The sequence below is a fragment of the Micromesistius poutassou genome (assembly GCF_964030765.1).
Source record: "Micromesistius poutassou genome assembly, chromosome: 6".
NCBI lineage: Eukaryota > Metazoa > Chordata > Actinopteri > Gadiformes > Gadidae > Micromesistius > Micromesistius poutassou.
The window spans coordinates 1,289,388-1,309,078 of NC_140276.1; the positions used below are offsets into that span (position 1 = coordinate 1,289,388).

Sequence of the window (19,691 nt, forward strand, 5' to 3'; positions counted from 1 at the left end):
CACATGTTCCTTTCCAAAGTCCATGTCTACATCATCATCACTATCTATCTATCATTTCCTGAGTATGTGAACCAGTAAAAAAGGATAAGACGATGCAATTCAAAAGTTTGAGTAGCCAAAACCGATAGGAATACAGAATGTAATTTCTGGTTTAGTATAAATAGTACATGTATGATAATTATTTTTTTCATAATGACATTGTGCTCCCACTGATGTCAAAGAACAGTCTAAGCCACAGACTTAAGTGATTTCTTGAGACCAAATTGCAGATAAACATTAAAAAAACGAAAATCATTATGGCTGAACCAAATGCTGAAATGTGTGCGGCCGCTTCGTGATCGATCTACATTACACTGATGAACGCACTCCCCGCGGGGCAATAACAGTCGCACAGTCCTTCGCTCCATCAGATGGGCACTGAGGCGTTGATCAGAGCAGTGAAGCAGAAGGGGCAGAGCTTGTAACCCATCCCCCCGTAGAATTTGTTCTGGAACTCCACCCTTGGAAATGAAAGGAAAAAAACAACAACATGCGTTATTAACCCTTAGTCCTTAGGGCCCGCTTAAAACTCTCTCTGTGGAAACCTAGAGGCATCAGCCCTAGAGGCATCAGCCCTAGAGGCATCAGCCCTAGAGGCATCAGCCCTCTGGCAGTATGGGAAGCCCTAGCCCAGCTTAAAAGCGTGAGACTTAGGGGCCAGGGGCCATGTGGTCGGCTTTTCGGTGCGTTTGTAATCGTCGTGAACAACTTCGATTGAAACGCAGCTTCCCGATGATTCCCTCCGCCCTCGATCCCCGGCCCCCCGCGGTGAGCAGTGAGCGGGTTTGTCTGACTCGTGAAGATCATTTGATTTGATTGGTTGGTGGTCAGAGGGACGTTCAAGCGAGTGTCTCTTCTCACCAGTGCAGACGGAGCGCGTGCAGGAAGGCGGACAGGCCCTCCATGACCAGTAGGATGGCGACCGTCAGAAGGGCGAAGAAGGCGAACACGAGGAAGAGGGCCGCCGAGCCCGAGTAGCCCTTCCACTTGACGCCGTTCCGCATCACCATCACCCACAGGACCTCCGACAGCTCTGCAGGGGGACAAGACACCGGCAGTGACTCGCCTGGCGTGGCCGCCGCCGCCGCCGCCGCCGCCGCCGCCGTACAGCACACAACGGCGGAACTCGAGCTCAACAATGAGAAATTGTCAGAGAAGGATTTATTCAAAGAATGACTTGAGGAAGTGGTGACCGTGAGTCATGTGACCGTGTGTGTGAGTCATGTGACTGTGAGTGTGAGTGTGAGTTTGTGTGTGTGTGTGACTGTGACCGTGCAAGCGTGTGTTTGTGACTGTGAGTGAGTGAGTGTGGGAGACTGTGTGAGTGAGTGAGTGTGTGAGACTGTGTGAGTGAGTGTGAGTGTGAGACTGAGTGCGTGCGCGCGTGCGTCACTGACGTGAATGCGCCAGGCTGAGGGCCCAGAGTCGGAGGTAGGAGGCCGTGTTGGAGATGCAGCCCAGGCAGTACTCTATGGTGTGGATGGCCTGATGCATGTACACATCGGCAGCATCAAACGTCTGCGACAGGAGACGGGGCAGAATGAGAGACATTAATATACACACTCGGTTCACCGGAATAGCACGAGGTCAACACTTCTGGGCGACGTGCAAGCGTGACGGTCAATTACAACATCCCTCTTACCTCTACCTCCTCTTCCTCCTCCTCTTCTTCCCCCCCCTGGCTGGCGTTGATGGAGCCGTTCTCCACCAGCGGACGCCTGTCGCCGCTCTGAAACGCCGTGAAAGAGGACAAGAGGACACTCAGATCAACACACCGAGGCGTCAGGAGACCGGAGGCCGCGAGGCGGGGGGGGGGCGGGGGGGCTGCGACCTAAGACCTACCACGCCGCGGAGTCTTCTCTTGTGCATGATGTACTCAAACGTGGGCTTCCCGAACAGCAACACGGGCACCGAACACAGCGCCAAGACCACCAGGACCTTTTGGACCACCATCTGCGGGGAGAGGACACACTGTCTGTATTAACAACACACACACACACACACACACACGCACACACAGACAGACAGACACACCTGTCCGTGGTAGAGGGGCAGGTTGTCTGCGTTCTCGGTGAACAGGAACATGTCGATGAAGTGGATGAGGATGCTGGGCGCCTTCTGCGACTGCTCCGGCCTGAAGACGATCCACTTGAAGATCACCATGAAGACCAGGTAGCCGAACAGACACAGCATGAAGAAGAGCTCCGGGATCAGCACCAGGAAGATGTTGCTGATCTGTCCCCGGTTCCTGGTGTGGGACACACACACACACACACACACACACACACACACACACACACACACACACACACACACACGAGAGAAGGGTTAGGTGGGGTGGAGGCTGACGGCTGTGAGCGTCTGCAGCCTACGGGTGTAGCAGGGAAGCGGTGGTCCAACTCACACGTAGTTGAACAGGGACAGGCAGACTCCGAAAGACATGTGGATGACTCCGATGATGACCGACATCTTCATCTTGTAGGAGTTGAGGAACGTCAGCTTGTTGTTGGCCATGCCCCAGACCTAACGGTTACATCAACAACAACATCAACAACATGTCACAGAGAAGAAGGTCAGAGTGGAAGGTCTCAAGCTAAATGGCAGAAGCATGAAGGAAGAGGTCTCCAGAAGAGCCAGACGAGAGAACACATACCGGGTCTATTCCAAAGGGGTACGGGTTGGTGAAGACCCCGGGAACCACGGGATCCATGGCGAGGAAGGGAGTCCCCGCCAAGACGGAAGAACTGAAGGGGGGGGTGGGGGGTGGAGAAAGCAAAACAGCAAGCGGGTGAGCGTGTGCAATGAAATGTGAAACCTGGTTACAAAAAGGGATTTGAATATGCATAGCTGCCGTTTAATCCAAGATAAAAGTCTCAGATTCAACATAAAAATAATATGTTTGCACTGAGCCATGTTAGTTTCTGACCCCGATGGAGACATGTGCAAGATGTACATAGGCCTAATATTAGGTGTTCTGCAAAAACATTTGTAATGCCTTAAATTAGGAAACTGTGTGACTCTGAGGACACTGCAAGCAGCAAAAATAAGAGGAAGCTATTGTAGGATTTGGAAATAGAAAAGAGTGCTCACTTCCATCTGTTGATCGTGAACATGGGCTCCACGTGCCAGCCCGAGCTGAATGGGCTGACCCCCCTGCTGAAGCACTCGTTGTAGATGGCCCCCGTGTAGATGGAGAAGAGGCCCATCAACAGGATCAGATACCGGCCCCCGAACATCATCCGGAAGATCTACGCATAACACAGGTCGGTTCGAGTCACCGCGGGGTTAAAAAGGAGTTCCACTCCCTGAGGAACTACGTTATACAAGAAAAATACAATATAAAAGTTAAATGACCTTTGTGTTTCATTTACTACTAAATTGTGGTGGAGGTTTCTATCAAAGTGCAAACTTTTGAGTTATAACCCCCTCAGACCAAAATCCATTTATAGAGGGACATACCGATGGATTTATGGAGGGAAGCTTGTGAAGCTATGATCCAATGAACCAATTTAGATTTCACAGTTTAAATGAAAATCACATGGGGATGATGCGTGACGCACGAGCAGGAGGGCAGCTAGAGCAGTCTAGAAAAATACCCAATCCACCACACCACCTTGATGTGTGTGTTATTTGCATCTGTGCTGAATTTGAAGCGGTGTTAACTGATTGAGGACCGGTGATTCCTTCCCAGCGCGCTAGAGGGAACAACGACAGACGGCCATGGAACCACACAATGTGGTGGGAGGGACGCAGCACTATGGACTGGTCAACAAACACTAAACGTAGTTCACAAGAGTAGGACAAACAGTAGGTGCATGTCAGTACGACACTAGGTGGTGGAGGCCAGGGGACACTGGGCTCTGCTATGAACCAGGGGGGGCCCCCTTGGGGTTGGCGCCCTGGTTTGCCTGGAGTACCTCATTGCTGCTGTTGTTGAACTTGGGGTCCTTCTCCTCCAGGACCAGGTAGAGGGCCAGCAGCGCCATGATCAGCCCATGGCCCATGTCCCCAAACATCACCGCGAACAGGAAGGGGAAGGTGATGACGGTGAAGAGGGCTGCGGAGCGACACACACACACGCACACGTCAATACACACACACGTCAATACACACACACACATGCACACACACACACGTCAATACACACACACACACACACACGTCAATACACACACACACACGTACACACACACACACACACGTCAATACACACACACACACGTCAATACACCACTCCATTATTGGCAGCCCTTGCGATGCCCGTTCTAGGGTTCTAGGGTATGGGGGGTTGCGGTTGGGAGTGCGTACCTGGGTTGACCTCCCGGTAGTTGGCCACCCCGTAGGCCTCCACGATGTTCTGGAAGCCGGTGGTGAAGGAGTTGACGGGGAACAGGGTGGGCGGAGGGGTGGAGCAGGGCAGGCGGTTGTAGAAGGAGTCCACCCCGCTGCCACTCTTGCGCTAAGAAGACGAGGAAGAGGTGTGGGGGGGGGGGGGGGGTAAGATTCTTACTTATTAATCTACGCATTTACCCATATGTGTGGGTATGCGTACATTTACATACTTTTTCTTATTATGTACTATGCGTCGGTATGCATTTATGTGTGTGTATATGTATATATATATATATATATATATATTTTTTTTTTTTTTCTTTCTATATATGTATTTTTATTTTACTTTTACTATATTTTATTTTATTTTATTATTAAGTCTTTTTATTATTTGGTGTTCTTTTGTAAAAAAAAATGGAAAACGCAATAAATAAATAAAAAATACATTAAAATAAAAAAAAAATAAATAAAACAGTTCCCCCTGTGGCGCGCTCACCCCTCCCTCCCGCAGGGCGCTCTGCAGCTCGGGCAGCTTGGTGACGGGGCACCAGGCCTCGGCGATCAGGCACTTGTCGGTGACCGAGGGGCTGCAGAGGTTCAGCACCGTCTCCACCGCCTTGCACTTCTGCACGGCCACGCGCCACTGGGGCAGCACGGCCACCGCGCGCACCAGCAGCTGCTGCAGGAAGCTCTCCGTCTGGGAGAGCACCTGGTGGCGGTGGCGGTGGTGGTGGCGGTGGTGGTGGTGGCGGTGGGAGGAGGATTGAGGAAGCAAAAGCTTTATTTAAAATGCTGAACCAAAATTGGGGACCGTGAATGAGAGAAGAATTTGATTTCTGGGACGTTATTACATATATATATGGAGTCATCGCATTTTTTTTATGCAGTATATGGAACAATTGAGAAGGAAAAAACCTGACAAATATGAGGTATATCAGTAAACCTGGGAGAATTTACCTAATTTAAAGTGAAGTATCACACATGATAGACACAATAATAATAAAGAAAAACTTTGTCTGATTGGCTAAATAGAAACACCATTATTATTACTTTTTTTTTAACATGAAGTGAATTGACGATGAAGTCTATTTCCAACTGACCACTTTGATGTCGTTGATGCTCCCCTGGAGCCCCCTGAGGATGTCCTCCCGCTCAGACGTGCTCTCGGGGTAAGCGAAGGTCTGCGTGCGGAAGCTGCGTGCAGAGATGAGGACCACTGCGTCAGGCTGAGTTCAGAGTTCATCTGTTACAGCTACATTAAGAACACAAAGCAAATGGACGGCACGGAACCCACCAATCACAGATCTTCTTGACCTTCTGGCCAATCTGCTCCCCCCAATAGGAGATGAGGAACACGGTCCACTGAACCATCTCGCCCTGTCAGCAAGGAGTCATGAAGCACTGGAGTCACAACCAATGCATTTACAAGCACAGAAATCATAGCCAACATTCATGCAAATAATATTTCAAAAGGTCAAAGGTCAGTTGTCATGTAAATGACAGTGAAGCAAGTTAGAAGTATACTGCAGCACAATACAATGAACAGACCTACCATTTGTAAATCTTAAAAGAAAGTGAAGATATTTGTGTTAAAAACATTATAATTCCAGAAAGTTCCACACCAGCCAAAATCACAACAAGGCAAACATCAATAACCGGTTCCAACACCTTAAAAAAGGAACATAATATGAAGATGCAATCTCCTCACATGAACGTAATTCCTCGTCCATAACCACGATCTCACAAGCCATGAAAACTTGAAATGTTTGCAGAAGCAGTTGGCCTCATTCACCTAGCGGCCATATTTACCCCCCCACTCATTGCATGTGAAGAACTGCAATCGAGGCGTGTGAAGGTCGTCTCCTCACCGTGTCAGGATGCTCCAGCTTGCCCTCCATCTCCCGGAAGTCCACGATGATGTAGCCGCGGCACGCCCTCCACAGCAGCCGCTCGAAGGAGGGCACCTTCCAGGGGTGCACTACCCCCGCCACGAAGCTGGGAGACAGGGAAACCTCATCCTTATTACCCCCGCCACAAAGAGAGAGAACCTCATCATTACTACCCGCGCTACGAAGCTGGGAGACAGGGAAACCTCATCCTTATTACCCCCGCCACAAAGAGAGAGAACCTCATCCTTATTACCCCCGCCACAAAGAGAGAGAGAACCTCATCCTTATTACCCCCGCCGCGAGGAGAGAGAACCTCATCATTACTACCCCCGCTACGAAGCTGGGAGACAGGGAAACCTCATCCTTATTACCCCCGCCACGAGGAGAGAGAACCTCGTCATTACAAAAAACTTTTCAAGATCAGCTCTCTATTTATAAATCACTCTGTATATTTGTACATAACTATGCCTTGTGTTTTATCTGTCAGTAGCTAACAACAATTGTCTTGTTCTTGGCTTATGTTGCACCTAAGCTTGTCCTGTGTAAATGCTGCTGCTTTACGTGTCTGTCTTCAATCGCCCCTTGGGGACAAATAAAGTTTTTTTGAATTTGAATTTGAATTTACTACCCCCGCCACGAGGAGAGAGAACCTCATCATTACGACCCCCCGCCATGAGGAGAGAGAGAGAGGGGGAACCTCATGAGTAACGTAGCGATTTTGTTTCATTCTCAAACCCTTTTTTTTTTTTTTATAAATGAAAAGTGAAAAGGAAAAAAAGACTGTGGTTTACCTCAGGTGGACATCCTGACGGTTGTCAAACAGACCTTGGGTCTCCAGCACCGGGATGGGTCCCTGTGCAACACGGAGAAGGGAATTAAGTGGATTACTTGTTTGAGGGAACATTTGAGCAGAGGACGGAAACAATAGAAAAAAAAAAAGATGTTTAATGTACAAAGAACGGGAAAAATATAATGTAAGTTGTCCGTGGGGGGGCGTGGGGTAACCTGCGAGGCCGTGAGGGAATGGGTCTGGGTCAGGACCCCCTGGTACTGGCAAAGCTGGACCAGCTGCGCCTGCAGGCTGTCTCTGTTCCGGGACACCTGGTGGGACGGACAGGGAGTGGACGGACAAGTGTTTAAGACAGATACAATTCAGCAGGAACCAAGCCATCGACACTGGGGGGGGGGGGGGGGGGGGGGTCCTGCTGAAGCCATAGACAAAATATGGACCTAGTGCCCTCAAGCCCACCATTGCTTGAGGTGTTTCGCAACCAGGAAGCGAAAAACGACCCACGTTTGGAACATTGAGGAGCAGGATTCGAATGGCCACCCCACAGTAGTCTACGACCGGAGTCCATTAATATTCAATGCTTATTATCTTCTCAATGAAATAAAACAAATCAAGTCAAATTGGACCAAGCAGAATACATAATAGGGAGATGAACCAGCCACTGAGATCCCGTCCGAATTCAGAAAAAAATGTCTGGAGCTTTTTATTACGAGAATGACATCGCGTTTCTCTGGTTGACTCAGAATGGCCGAGTCATCCACCTAGAGGCGGGACACCTAGAGGCCGTTCAGAGGAACTATGCGTTAAGACGCCTCCGCCCGGGGCTTCACCAGCAGGGTGGGAAGGAAGGAAGCCCACCTCTTTGAGCTCTCTGGCCAGCCGCTCGCTCTCCTCCTCAATGGTGCTCAGCTCCCGGGGCTGGGGGGCCGAGGGCATCGGGCAGGGGGGTGGGAGGGGGCCTCGCATGTGAGGGGACCGGGACCGGTTGATCTCCTGCTCCAGGTAGTCTGTTCAGTGGGGGGGGGGGGGGACAGAAGCAATGTACACCAGAAAAAAAACAGATTCTTCTTTGATAATAAAAAATATCGAAGTGTACAGTTCATGTTAATACTCAATATTCAAAACGATCCGATATGGAGTGTGTACTTGAGTCGTCAGCCGCGTGACCAAACTGCTCATGTACGGCGGAGCCTGGCACTCACTGAAAGTCTTCTCCAGCTCCTCGCATCGTCTCACCTCTCCCACAAACTTCCGCTGAAAGGCGTTGACGTTTGGATTCAACTGAACAGAGAAAAGAGACCGGAACCAGAAGGAGAAGAGGTTGTGGCTTATTATCAGTCAAACGCTAACAAAACAAGACGAACCGTGTATTTTACTACTATATAGAATACACATTCATAACCTTCTGTTAATACATTTTTATATCTCTGTATGAGCATAAAAACGATTATGCACAAATCCTTCTTTATTGGAATTGTTATTATTATTATTGCCCTTCTAGGAATATGAAAATACATGCACTCAAGCAAGAATAGATGTGTAAGGGAAGAGGCAAGGACAGAGAGTAGATAAAACATGGCTAATCTCTGAGACATGAACTTGAACATGTTTGTGTTCCAATGTTTACTTTTGACACATGACCACCATGGGTCGACCGGCTTGTTGTCTCCGTAAGCGTACAGCGTTGAACAATCTTTGACGGACAGATTATAGGAACCAATGGTGGACTCACGTCTCTGAACTCCACCAGGCCCAGTTCTCCCAGTTCACTGACACAGTTGTAGGCTGAGCCAGACTGGAGGAAGAGCTGCACTAGGCAAACTTCCTCACTGCGAAACATGGAGCCCATTTTCGACCTACAGGAGGATTGAAATGGGGAACAGATGCACTTCATTTGGAAGTGCACTACATTCATTGGAAATTTCATTCATTTTCCCTCTTCAGTCTCTACTGTGAACCCGCAAGGGAAGGATCTCCTTTTCGAAAAAAGGAGGAGTGTTAAATAAAGTTGCAGAAGTTGATCGTAACATGTCGGAGGGGAATGCCAGAGTTGGAGAAAACTGGAAATGGCTCGGAAAGATTAGAAAAGGGAAGCACGTCTGATTCCACTGTTGTGCAAACATGATTAAATAGACTAAAACTGATCGACAGCAGAACACCAGGTCATTGATCTTTTTTAAATTTTAAGAAGGTTAAAACGTTGAACGAAAACATTTGATATGATATGATCAAATCACACAGGCAGACAATGACACTAAGGCAAGTTGGAAGCACACTTTATCTACAAACGAATCGTTCATTTAAACAGCGTTTTTAAACCACGAAAGAAAAACATAAATAAGTCATTAAAATACGAGAGCAAAAAAATGCTCATAGTCTGTGGGCCAGCTGTGATTGCTTGCTTTCGTTTTTAGTGATTTCATATAATCTCAACCACACAGTGGAAGGTCTGATTGTGAGGATCCTGCAGGTCTGAACACGTTCAACACCGTGTCTAGGGTTTATTACCTTATTCAGCGCACATGACTACCACGGGTGACAGCAAACACACACTTTATCCAACACAACACACACTTAATCCATTACAATCGACCCTGCGCGCCGTGACTGGACGTCCACTGTTTACAAATAGAGCTCAGCACAACTCATCTACACAACTACTAACACATGCGTGGAGACCCCGCTCGGTCCCTACCTGTTCCTTGCAGTTGGACAGACCCCGGGTTCAGACGCACAGACCACTGGACTGAGTGTGAGTGTTAAGAGAGACAAAACAGTCCGGTTTACATTCAGTTCAGGGTGAATGTCAGTCACGGCGCTGCGGCCGCTACTTCCCGTTTGAGGAAGTCACGTTACTCAGTTCTCACGTGACTGTTGGGAAAATCAGTGACTCATTGAGGGGTAAAAATATGTGAACTTGCGGATATAAATGATGCCTTTAAGCCTTCTTGTTGTTGCTAAATGTAGCTCGGTAAATAGCATGTTTAATGTTAATTAGAGCTTAATGCCTAGTCATACTCAAACAGTCTTAATCCAGGTTAATCAGCCATACTAGAGTGATGAGGATTTGCTTCCCTCACAAACTAACCTTGTAACACCGGTATCTGAACGACTCATTTTTGTGCAGCGATTTGAGCTGTCCATGTTGGAACCAAAAGTGATACCATCATACATGGCTGAACTTATGACAATTAAAGTGCTTGGTAAAATGACACAATAGCATTACAAAAATCTTTTATTTTGGTGTAAAAGGACAGAAATGCAACAGATAAAATAGTCATGAAATATACAATAGGACAAAAGAAAAAAAGGTAATGGAGGGTCATTGCTTAACCACTGCAGAGATATGGGTGAGTTGTAGTCAGTCCATCATTTATCATGGACACATGACAGGAAGGAAGGAAATCTAACACACTTGTTCATACTTCACTGGGCGTACGTTACTACAGATATTGTGTTGGCCTACATGTCCTGGAGACTACATAACAAAGCAAAGAGCATATCATCAACAGTATGTGGCTGCATTAAAAATAACTCGGGGACACCATAAAAAGAAAGATCACTACAGTGAATTTATCATTGCTGGCAAATTTGAAAGACACAATACTCTGGCCTTCGCACTAAATGTAATAATACCAGAAAGATCATTTCAACATTAAACAGACAACACCCCCCCCCCAAAAAAAAAAAAAAAAACATACCAACCACAACGTTGTTGTGGTACCAAGCGTAAGGGCATTCGTCAATAGGTCGTGGCCCTCCCTGCCGGACAGTGTCCGGTAGAGAGGGCACACCGTAGAATCATTCGTCATCCTTTCACTAAAAGTCATACGACTAAGCTATACCAGTGGCCGCAGCATCTCATCGCAGGCTCATAACTCAGACCTCAAGCCATCCCCTCCCTCCCATCTCAAAGCCCTTCACATCCCCATCCAGTAGGACCCTTCTACAAGCTGTAGAACTTCAAGCTTCTGTCCATTCCCGCGGAGGTCAGGAAGCGGGCGTTCTCTCCGAAGGCCACTCCGGTCACCAGGCCCGTGTGGTCTGGAAGGGGACGGGGACAAAACGTTAGCCAGGGTCGGTTCATAACGGCAAAAGATGGTTTAACAACAGAGGGACGGACGATGCTGCTGCTGCTTCTTGCGGAGACCCTTACCGGAGAAGTTGAGCACCTCGGACCACTGTTTGCAGATGTACACACGGATGTCTGTGCCCCCCACCGCCAGGTAGGTTCCACTCTGGTCGAACACCAGGGATTTCACCTGAAACACACACACACACACACTTATGGCTGTATTCCTCACCGCAGAGTAAACTAAAATAAAACTGACGATGAGCAGCTTTTGTTCCTTCTTCAAACGTAAGAAAACGTTGACATTCCTCCATGGAGCTTATACTGCAATACTGACAAAGGATCCATAGCCCCACACACACACACACACCTCATAGTTGTTGTCCAGAGCAATGGTCTTGAAGTTCTTCAGCTTCCTCAGATCCCACAGCTTCACAGAGCTATCCTGAGCACCTGGAGAGAGGCAGACAGAGTTGAGAGCTCTGGAATAACCTCCCCACAGCACTTAAACTCCAGCGGCATTATGCATATCTACCTTTATACAATACACATGTTAACAGACCAAGACATGGAGTGATCTGTTGAACGCCACCTCACGTCAGAGGTCCTGAATCCTAGGGCCCAACGCTCACCTGTGGCCAGGTAGTATCCGTTCTCAGAGAAGGCGATGGAGGTGACGGGGCCAGAGTGTCCAGGGAAGTTGGCCACGTTGGTGCGCTCCTTCAGATCCCAAATCTTGATCTGGGAGTCAGCCGTGCCGGTTCCAAAGATGAGACCGTCCGGATGGAACTGAGCGCAGGTCAGGGCTGGAGGTCGGAGGGAGACGAGAGGGAGAGAACAGCTTGAAACAGACCCAGAGCTTCTGAGGTTAGAAAAGGTCTGTCGCCCGGTGGGAGTCCATCACTTACCCACACCGGCACTATCGTCTGTGACTTTGGTGAGGACTCTGCCGGTCTGAACATCGGAGAAGGCCCAGTACTGCAGGAGAAGACGAGCATGAGTAAAAAAGGGAGACTCTACCCCTCACACACACACAAAGCCATCACTGGTCCGATTCGCAACGTGCCTGATCCTCGGAGGAGCTGAGCAGGTAGTCCCCGGTGGCGTGGAGGGACAGTCCGGTCACGGCCGCCTCGTGGGCACGGACCACCTGGACGCAGTTGCCCCCGGTGACCGACCACACACGGATGGTGCTGTCGGGAGATGCTGAGAACACCACCGCCTGGAGGGGGGAAAAAAAATAAAATAAAAGGATTGGTAGGCAAGTGGGAAAACAAATAAAGACAAGTGTTTACCCAAGACCATAAGTAGTGGACTACGCAACAGTTTGACGTTCGCCATCCAAACGAGGGGGACCCAATGACGGCATTCAATGCGTGTTCTCTGGCCCCCCCGGGGTGCGAGGCGTGAGGGTGTTTACCTGGGACGGATGGTAGATGACGGACGTGACCTTCTTGGTGTGGCCCTTCAGCGTGGCCACAATCTGCTCCTCGCTCTTGTCAAACACCACAACGTTCTTATCCGCGCCACCTGGGTGGGGGCCAACCACAACACAAACCACCGGTCAGTCCACGTTGCACGCGACAAACCAGAACTGGGGTGGTGGTGGAATGGATGAAAAGTGGGCCGACCCACTTACCGGTCAGCACTTTGTTGGTGTCGGAAGGACACAGGTCCAGAGCCAGGATTCCAGGAACGCTGGCGCTGTGCAGACCCTGAGAGAAGAGAGAACATCATATGACCTCGTGACAAAAATATCCAAACACTACAGTTGAAGCTGACAACTGTGGGGGAGTTGGAGAGCTCTGAATGAGGCAGTACTCACAGCGTGGGAGGCCACTTGGCGATATTTACTCAGATCCTCAGCCCTGACCAGCTCCTCTGGCACAGTCTTTCCTCTCTGGAAACAAGAGAAGACTAAAATGTAACTAAAATGTAACACCACTGTGTGCACAGAACGATAGATCCCCAAGAATGAAAATGGATTGTATTGTTGACAAACCTTCTTTCGCTCGGTGGTGAGGACAGTGGCTTTGTCTTGGAGCTGATGGAAACAAAGAGCAGGTGAGAATGTTAGGAAAGCGGTGTACGGGATTACACTAGGGGGGGGGCCCCGATAAACCAATTTGAGCCTCAAATGTTAAATGTAAAAAAATAAATTAAAAAAAAGGCCAAGTGCGCATCTTCTCCCTGCCATAAAGGAAACATCACGGCTACCTATTCTATTCAAATTGATAAATGAATGACCAACTCATCATTAAAAGTAGGTAGATCTTTTTTTTATATATTTTGGCCTTGTTTAGACACGGAAATCGCTGTCCCCATGGAAAACAATAGAAGCATTCAAACTTGAGATTTGAACACCCCACCTAACGAACCAATATCAGAATATCCGGGCACATCACTAGATAACACTATTTGAATGAAGACCTTTCATTCAAATTCTCTCATTTCGGACATTCGGACATTCGGACAACATTAACGTTGATGACGCTCACCTTTTGGATGATCTCGGGGGTCATTCCAACCTGTTCACTGATCTCCATAGGCTCTCCACCGGCACCCTGTGGGACAAGAGTACAGTAAGACACAGAACCACAACCACATTGATTGGTTTGTCAAACACCGAGGAAACAACTGGCCAGTGGCTCACCACGGCTGCAGGCTGAGAGGCGGGAACAGCTTGCGGTGCAACCAATCCAGCTTGAGGTTTGAGCGTGGCCAGAGCTGTGAACAAAACAAACAAACAAACAAACACATTCCACATGAGAAAACACATCCAAGTAGGCAGAGTGGAAAACTGTGTATTCCTAGTAGGAAACAACAAGTCTTGTGAAGCAGCCTGGTCGAGACAAGGGACGACGGTGCTGATTAGAAGATCCGAATCCCCCCCCCCCTACCCTCTCGAGCCGCGGTGACCTCCTTGGTGAGCCGAGCGATGACCCTGCAGGCGGCGTCGTGCTGGTACAGAGCATGGGACAGCTCCTGTCTGGTGGTCTGCAGCTGCTGTCTCAGGGTGAAACTGTGCAGCATCACAGCATCCTGGATGGAGCGAAAGGGTCGGTATCGCGGAGGGGGGGGGGGGGGGGGGAGCGGGTTAGAACCAGAAAGGCAAGCCTCGGTGGAAAATAAGACAACGTCGAAACGAAAGCAACAAACAAACGACTTCCACTCACCCACTCATCTTGGAGAGACTTGAGGATGGCAGGGATACTTGTCGATGATGGCGCCTTCGGCCGGATAGGGTGCGAAACTTTTGTACAAAAAAAAGAAAAAAAAAAAGAGTAAGTTGGGAAATCACAGCGCAATGATCAGCCTTAAAACCGTAAAGAAACGTGCCACCACCACTACTACTACTCAAACTGTGACGAACTGCGCGGCGTTACCTTTGATATCTATGAGCTGTTCCTCCGAGAGGGGCTGCCCATTCATCGGGTCGGTGCCATTATCTGCGATGTACTTCTCGATCAGCCTGCGCTCGAACACCTGGTTCGACACGGGGGAGACGCAGGGGTGCTCCGGGACCTCGTTAGAGACTGCGGAGCGGCGGCAAGAGTGTTAATAAATCAAAAAGACTACGAGCCATCCACTGCAATGCGTGGCGGCTGGGCTGACCTAGCCGAATTAGCACGGTAGCTTCCCCCCCTCCCGAAGCTACATTGAATGAACATAACCAATGCTGCCACTTACTTGCGCAAACAAAAGACATCTTCCGAACGTGAGTGCGTAGCCCGTTCCTGGGAATATGTGCTTTACGTATATGTCGGTGTGTATTCTAACTATTATTTACTTTGTTGTGCAGAAGTTAGAAGTAGCACGCTGTCTTTTCATTGCCGCTACAAAAACCCACTGCATGCCGGGACAACTATGGTGGTCGGGTGTTCTTCGGGCGCGACGTGTGCGCTTCGTGGGGACGCCTCTACCGCCGCCTAGCCTCGGAGATGAGTCATAAACGAGGTTTGTGTGATCACTGCATTTAAGACCAGCAGAGAGTGGCGGGGATCAAGAAGGATATACACACATGGTCGAAGCATTAGCATTCAATAGTTAATGTTTTATTTAAAAGGTCTGACTTGCTTGGGCATTGCGATGAAGCTTTTAAGCGTAATGGTATTTCATAACAGAATGTTAAGCAACGAGGATTGTGCTATAATGTAATGTAGACAGTCCACTAATACATACATGTTTAAATGCAAATATTGCACAAGCAAAACTTTGTTCAGTAAAAATAAATAAATAAATAAATACAATAAAAAACATGTTATCAGTTTCATGTTATCATATTAGCTACATCTTTACAAACGTTTTTTGGGGGAATTTTGTGGGGTGTTTATTTGTACAAGTTTTGTTCGCAGTCATCTAACAGAGCACAAGTACAAAAGTAATACAATTTGTCAGCACACACAACAACACAGACACAACAGTAAGCACTGCTCCAACATTCCATGTTGGAGCTGAGGGCAGTGAGGTAGACCGGAAAGGTTTTTGCTATAGTGGATTAAAATCAAAAAGAAAAATATACCATTATCCATAGTCCCTTTATGTTAACAAACCTGAGCAGCCGAAAGCAGACCAATAAATAAAATCAATCACAAAAAAACTGGAAATGTTTAAAGTTTGAAGGATTTCAAAAAGGCACAAGTAGCCGTTGACAGTAACAGCAGGTGGAACTCGGACCATTCTAGAAGAGCTTATAGGTGCATCATGCTCCTCGCAAATGGCCTTCTTCCCTGACGCGTCCCCTAGAGGAAGTTCAGCTTGTCTGAAGTGTAAACCGTGGAGTCCGTGGTGTCGTCGCGGTCCAGTGGGAGCGCAGAGAAGTCGGCCTTCCCTTCACCCCCCCGGTTCTTGTCCCTCTTGCTCTGGAACTGAACGCAGTCTTCAGAGGAGTGGAGGCAGTCCGAAGCCCAAAGCACAGAGAACGCGTTATTTCGTTCTGTCGCAAAGGAGTCCTACAAGAATGGAATAATATTGTTGGTTTTATTTATGTGGAATGGAGTGGAATGGCGTGACATGCTATGGATGTGCAGATAGATCGATAAAGTTATCAACACATGGAAGTGATATGATATATATGCACAAGGGAAGAGTCGGCGGGTTACAGATTAGTATGCTACAATAAACACACAATACGAATGGAGATGTGTTCTCACCCCAATACTGGTAGGAGCAGGGTGAGCAACCGTGTGTCCCGGGAAGCTGGTTCCCCTCTGGTTATCCCCTCTGCCGTTGCTTGGATACAGCGGGGTTGAAACGTCCGCTGCTTGAGGAGTACGATTCTGGAACAGGGCGCCACATGAACAACACATGATTCTGCCAATTATCTTGCCCATTGAAATACAGGAGTCTATCTAAATATCAAACACATGTCATTATATTGTTAATTGACTGATGGATTGCAATTGTGGTTAAAATGACCATCAATTAATTTAGTTTAATTGTGATCAACACTGCGGCAAAAAGCACCATTTATCTCAGAAAAGGTCTGCATTCACTAAATACTGTACAAACAGAATCAAAAACCTTCTTGCAACAATCATTTTGCGAACAATATTGCAAAACTGTTAAAATTTTGCAAAATTTTAACGAAAAATATTGCAAAAATATTAAAATACCACAATTAGTGGTATATTTAGGTTAGGCTATTCTTAACCTAGATATTATCCACATTTCTCCTTTCAGAATCACAGCAGTACTGGTGAAACAGGAGAACCCCCTCAGGTCAGGCCTATAGACAGTGCTTTAGCGCTCTGGTTACCGTGTGAGCAGGGCTGGCCTGGGGGCTCCACTTCCTTGGGGTCCCAGCATGCTGTGGCTGGGTGTACGATCCCGAGGGCTGATGGACGTCCGGGCTGTAATCCTGCAGGCAACCGCCAATAAGAGAGACCATCACACAGACTGCCCTGTGCAGGCCAACAGGCGCTAAACAACCGGTCCTAAAAGCACACTGAAGACCCTCACCTGGACATTGATCCTTGGCGGGTTGGAAGGAGAGCTGTTTTTACCCATCAGGCAGCTGATGATCTGCGACAGCCAACAGTTGGGGTAGTGCTTGATCGACAGGAAGAGACTGGCCAGCAACAGGAACATCCCAGTGGGGATGACGAAGGACTTCATCATCGCACGCAGCTTAGTCATTTTCTCTGGTGGTGAAAGACCGACAAGAGGGATGAGCGATGCAAAACCAAGCATGCGCAGAAGCACAACAGACAGACACCCCTTCAAATCAAGCACAAAGCGCGGGGGGGGGGGGGGGCGGTGTTTGTATGTGACTCACCGATCACATACAAACTGGTGGAGGAAACCAGGTGGCCGTCTCGATCTCTGATGTCATAGACCCCAGTGTGTTTGGAGCTCAGCCCTGTGATGACCACCTCGTCGTCCGACCCGTACACCGACACGCGGTTCTGGAAGTCGGCGTCGCCGCCCACCACCAGGCCGTGACGGACCAGCTGCACGGGGTCCCTGCGAGGCCGGGGGTCGTCAGGGGACCGGGTGGGGGTAAAGGTAAGCGTGGCGTTATGCGCTGGGACAAACAGGGGAAGGTTAACAAACTCTTTGGTGAAGCGGGTGACATTGGAGGTGTGGCCTGCGCGTCGATGTGCATCAAGAAGGAGGAGGAGGAGGAAAAAAGAGAAAGTGAGACAATGGGGGGGGGGGGGGGGGGGGGGAGAGAAGGGATGAGAAATGCGATGGGGTGTGAGGAGAAAAAACAGGAAGGAATAAAATGACAAGCATGAGCCTTGATTTTAAAGAGAAAGATGCATTTGTTAAACGAGTCAAGATGTTTCCGTGGGTGCTAAGCTTTGCTGACCTTGGACGATGAGCCGGCTGTGGGACATGAGACTTCCAGCCTTACTTCTCATGGTGTACCGGCCCTGGTCCGCGGGGGTCACCCTCCGCACCAGCCACACCTCCCTGTGGTACTGCATCTGCCCCCGACCTCCTTGACTCATTCCCGGGTCCGTCCGGTTCCACAACAGCACCGGTTGTGCCTCCGGAGGAGACCCCATGGGGGAGAACTCGAGCAGGTAGCCACCGTCTGGGATTCTGTGCTGAAAGTTCTCCCCGTAGTTAACTTGGTAGGATCGAAAACATTCTAGGAGGAGGAGGGCGAAGGCAGAGAAAAGGCTTGGGTTTGGCCAAGGCTAGACCAGTAGCAGCATCTTATACCGTGCACAGTGAAAACAAACCCTATGCAACCGGCCGTGCAGAGACTTGGTAATCATTCATTCATAAATAGTGAAATAACAACAAGGGAAAAGACATGCAATTAGGAGCGAGAGGAGGTGCGACAGTGTACCTGAGACAGTCAGATGAACCGTCTTGAAGTGTATACCGTAAGGGTACATGATGGTGTAGTTTCCCTCGTCACCAAAGGTCACCTCTTTCAGAACCAAATTTCTGTCTGTGGTCCATTCAAATCTCGGATCCATCACCTAAACATGCATCATACATGATTTAATCCTTTGGCGAGACCTCACAATAAGGAGCCATTACTCGTTAATCAAAATGTACATTGCCCACCAGAAATTACACTTACCAAGCTTTCGTTATAAATTGTACGCTTTGGTCCAGGCGGAGAATTTGGGGTGAACACCACAGTTGATGATGAAGTTACTCGCATACTCAGCTCATTTCCCAGACACAACGTCTTGCTTTCTTCACCTGTAAGGATAGGGGGACATGATGGTAACGAACCACACAGACGCTCCATATCTGGTTGGTCGCATTACTTATACCACAAGTGTGTAGCCTACTGTTCTACTTACCCAACTGGTTAGCTGATGAAAATAGTTGTAGTTTTAAGGAGCCCACTATTAGGGAGGGCAATTAGTCTCATTAGTCGAGATTTACTAATACATTTCGGGATTCTTTCTAATTTAAAATACATATTTGATAAATACATTAATTTCACATTACAGAATTACAGTAAAAAAAAAAAGTGTGCATTTGAAAAATATTACTGAACACTTCTATTCTGTATTTGTAATTATCTTGGGAATCTTGTTATGTCCTTCATGAGACTCATCTGAGTCCACGCATCATTGCAATGACACTAATTGGGAGTACGGATTAGGCCTATGGGTTTACCTGAGGATAATGGCGGCAGAGTGAAAAGGGCCATCAGAAGGACTCGGATGTGCATCGCGGAGTGTAGTGCCTGTAAACAAGGCCCGACAATAGACGAGGACAACGAAAAACATATTAGGCGTCTTCCCCTTCCCCGCCGAAGACAATATACTGCCAGCATGTCGTCGTAGCTAAAATAAAAAAAAAGCGGGGACTCTCGTTTCAGCGGTATTCAGAGGAAATAACGGATGCATCGTAGTAATAATGGCATCATCATAAACAGCGAATGGCCCGACCAGAGGCCCCACCGTCCTGACGCTGCATTCCGTTCATGCATGCAGCAAACATGACGAGTATTCAAGCACGTTTCATAGCCACACAACGACAAGGTAACGGTCATGGAAAAATAGAAAAAAAAATGTTGACCAAATTTGACTAGATACGTTCTCAAATTAGCTGCAACAAGTCAGTGTTGTTAAAGCGTAGCGATAGTTAC

At 48.3% G+C, this 19,691-nt stretch overlaps 3 protein-coding genes across 3 annotated transcripts in view; all 3 read right to left on the bottom strand.

Annotated features, from left to right (window-relative positions):
* Window positions 1-9,873, bottom strand: part of tcirg1b (T cell immune regulator 1, ATPase H+ transporting V0 subunit a3b) — a 10,188-nt gene extending 315 nt beyond the window's left edge. The window contains exons 1-21 of the mRNA XM_084469180.1: window positions 9,746-9,873; window positions 8,783-8,906; window positions 8,253-8,331; window positions 7,909-8,057; window positions 7,266-7,361; window positions 7,052-7,113; window positions 6,240-6,366; window positions 5,666-5,748; window positions 5,472-5,565; window positions 4,868-5,080; window positions 4,348-4,498; window positions 3,957-4,096; window positions 3,130-3,287; window positions 2,693-2,783; window positions 2,444-2,562; window positions 2,074-2,287; window positions 1,882-1,992; window positions 1,682-1,768; window positions 1,437-1,557; window positions 901-1,072; window positions 1-500 (exon numbers count right to left, since the gene is read on the bottom strand). The exon at window positions 1-500 is cut by the window's left edge and continues 315 nt beyond it. Coding sequence (XP_084325306.1) covers window positions 407-500; window positions 901-1,072; window positions 1,437-1,557; window positions 1,682-1,768; window positions 1,882-1,992; window positions 2,074-2,287; window positions 2,444-2,562; window positions 2,693-2,783; window positions 3,130-3,287; window positions 3,957-4,096; window positions 4,348-4,498; window positions 4,868-5,080; window positions 5,472-5,565; window positions 5,666-5,748; window positions 6,240-6,366; window positions 7,052-7,113; window positions 7,266-7,361; window positions 7,909-8,057; window positions 8,253-8,331; window positions 8,783-8,899 — 2,478 coding nt within the window. The 5' untranslated portion in view covers window positions 8,900-8,906; window positions 9,746-9,873 and the 3' untranslated portion in view covers window positions 1-406. The remainder of the gene's footprint in view (window positions 501-900; window positions 1,073-1,436; window positions 1,558-1,681; window positions 1,769-1,881; window positions 1,993-2,073; window positions 2,288-2,443; window positions 2,563-2,692; window positions 2,784-3,129; window positions 3,288-3,956; window positions 4,097-4,347; window positions 4,499-4,867; window positions 5,081-5,471; window positions 5,566-5,665; window positions 5,749-6,239; window positions 6,367-7,051; window positions 7,114-7,265; window positions 7,362-7,908; window positions 8,058-8,252; window positions 8,332-8,782; window positions 8,907-9,745) is intronic.
* Window positions 9,874-10,273: 400 nt separating this feature from the next.
* On the bottom strand, window positions 10,274-14,976 carry prpf19 (pre-mRNA processing factor 19). Its single transcript, XM_084469804.1, has 16 exons — window positions 14,813-14,976; window positions 14,509-14,658; window positions 14,299-14,375; window positions 14,023-14,164; window positions 13,776-13,849; window positions 13,621-13,686; window positions 13,125-13,166; window positions 12,948-13,022; window positions 12,762-12,837; window positions 12,543-12,652; window positions 12,189-12,344; window positions 12,031-12,100; window positions 11,755-11,928; window positions 11,493-11,575; window positions 11,207-11,312; window positions 10,274-11,094 (listed from the first exon to the last, which is right to left on the bottom strand). Exons 1-16 carry the CDS (start codon window positions 14,829-14,831, stop codon window positions 10,997-10,999), a joined length of 1,518 nt encoding a protein of 505 aa, XP_084325930.1. The 5' UTR covers window positions 14,832-14,976; the 3' UTR covers window positions 10,274-10,996.
* Window positions 14,977-15,864: 888 nt separating this feature from the next.
* LOC311345022 (uncharacterized protein) lies at window positions 15,865-19,271 on the bottom strand (the record flags this gene model as incomplete). The annotated part of the gene is made up of 9 exons (XM_084469382.1): window positions 15,865-16,074; window positions 16,276-16,401; window positions 16,881-16,982; window positions 17,084-17,265; window positions 17,400-17,711; window positions 17,937-18,221; window positions 18,426-18,561; window positions 18,666-18,790; window positions 19,196-19,271. The coding sequence occupies 9 exons, from the start codon at window positions 19,269-19,271 to the stop codon at window positions 15,865-15,867; spliced, it is 1,554 nt and encodes a 517-aa protein (XP_084325508.1).
* Between the last annotated feature and the right edge of the window lie 420 nt (window positions 19,272-19,691).

Coding starts and splice junctions, on each gene's coding strand:
- prpf19 (XM_084469804.1), bottom strand. Junction 13,850..14,022: donor GGTCACCGCGGCTCGAGAGG/GTAGGGGGGGGG, acceptor TTTTGTTCACAG/CTCTGGCCACGCTCAAACCT. Junction 12,653..12,761: donor CACCAACAAAGTGCTGACCG/GTAAGTGGGTCG, acceptor GCCCCCACCCAG/GTGGCGCGGATAAGAACGTT.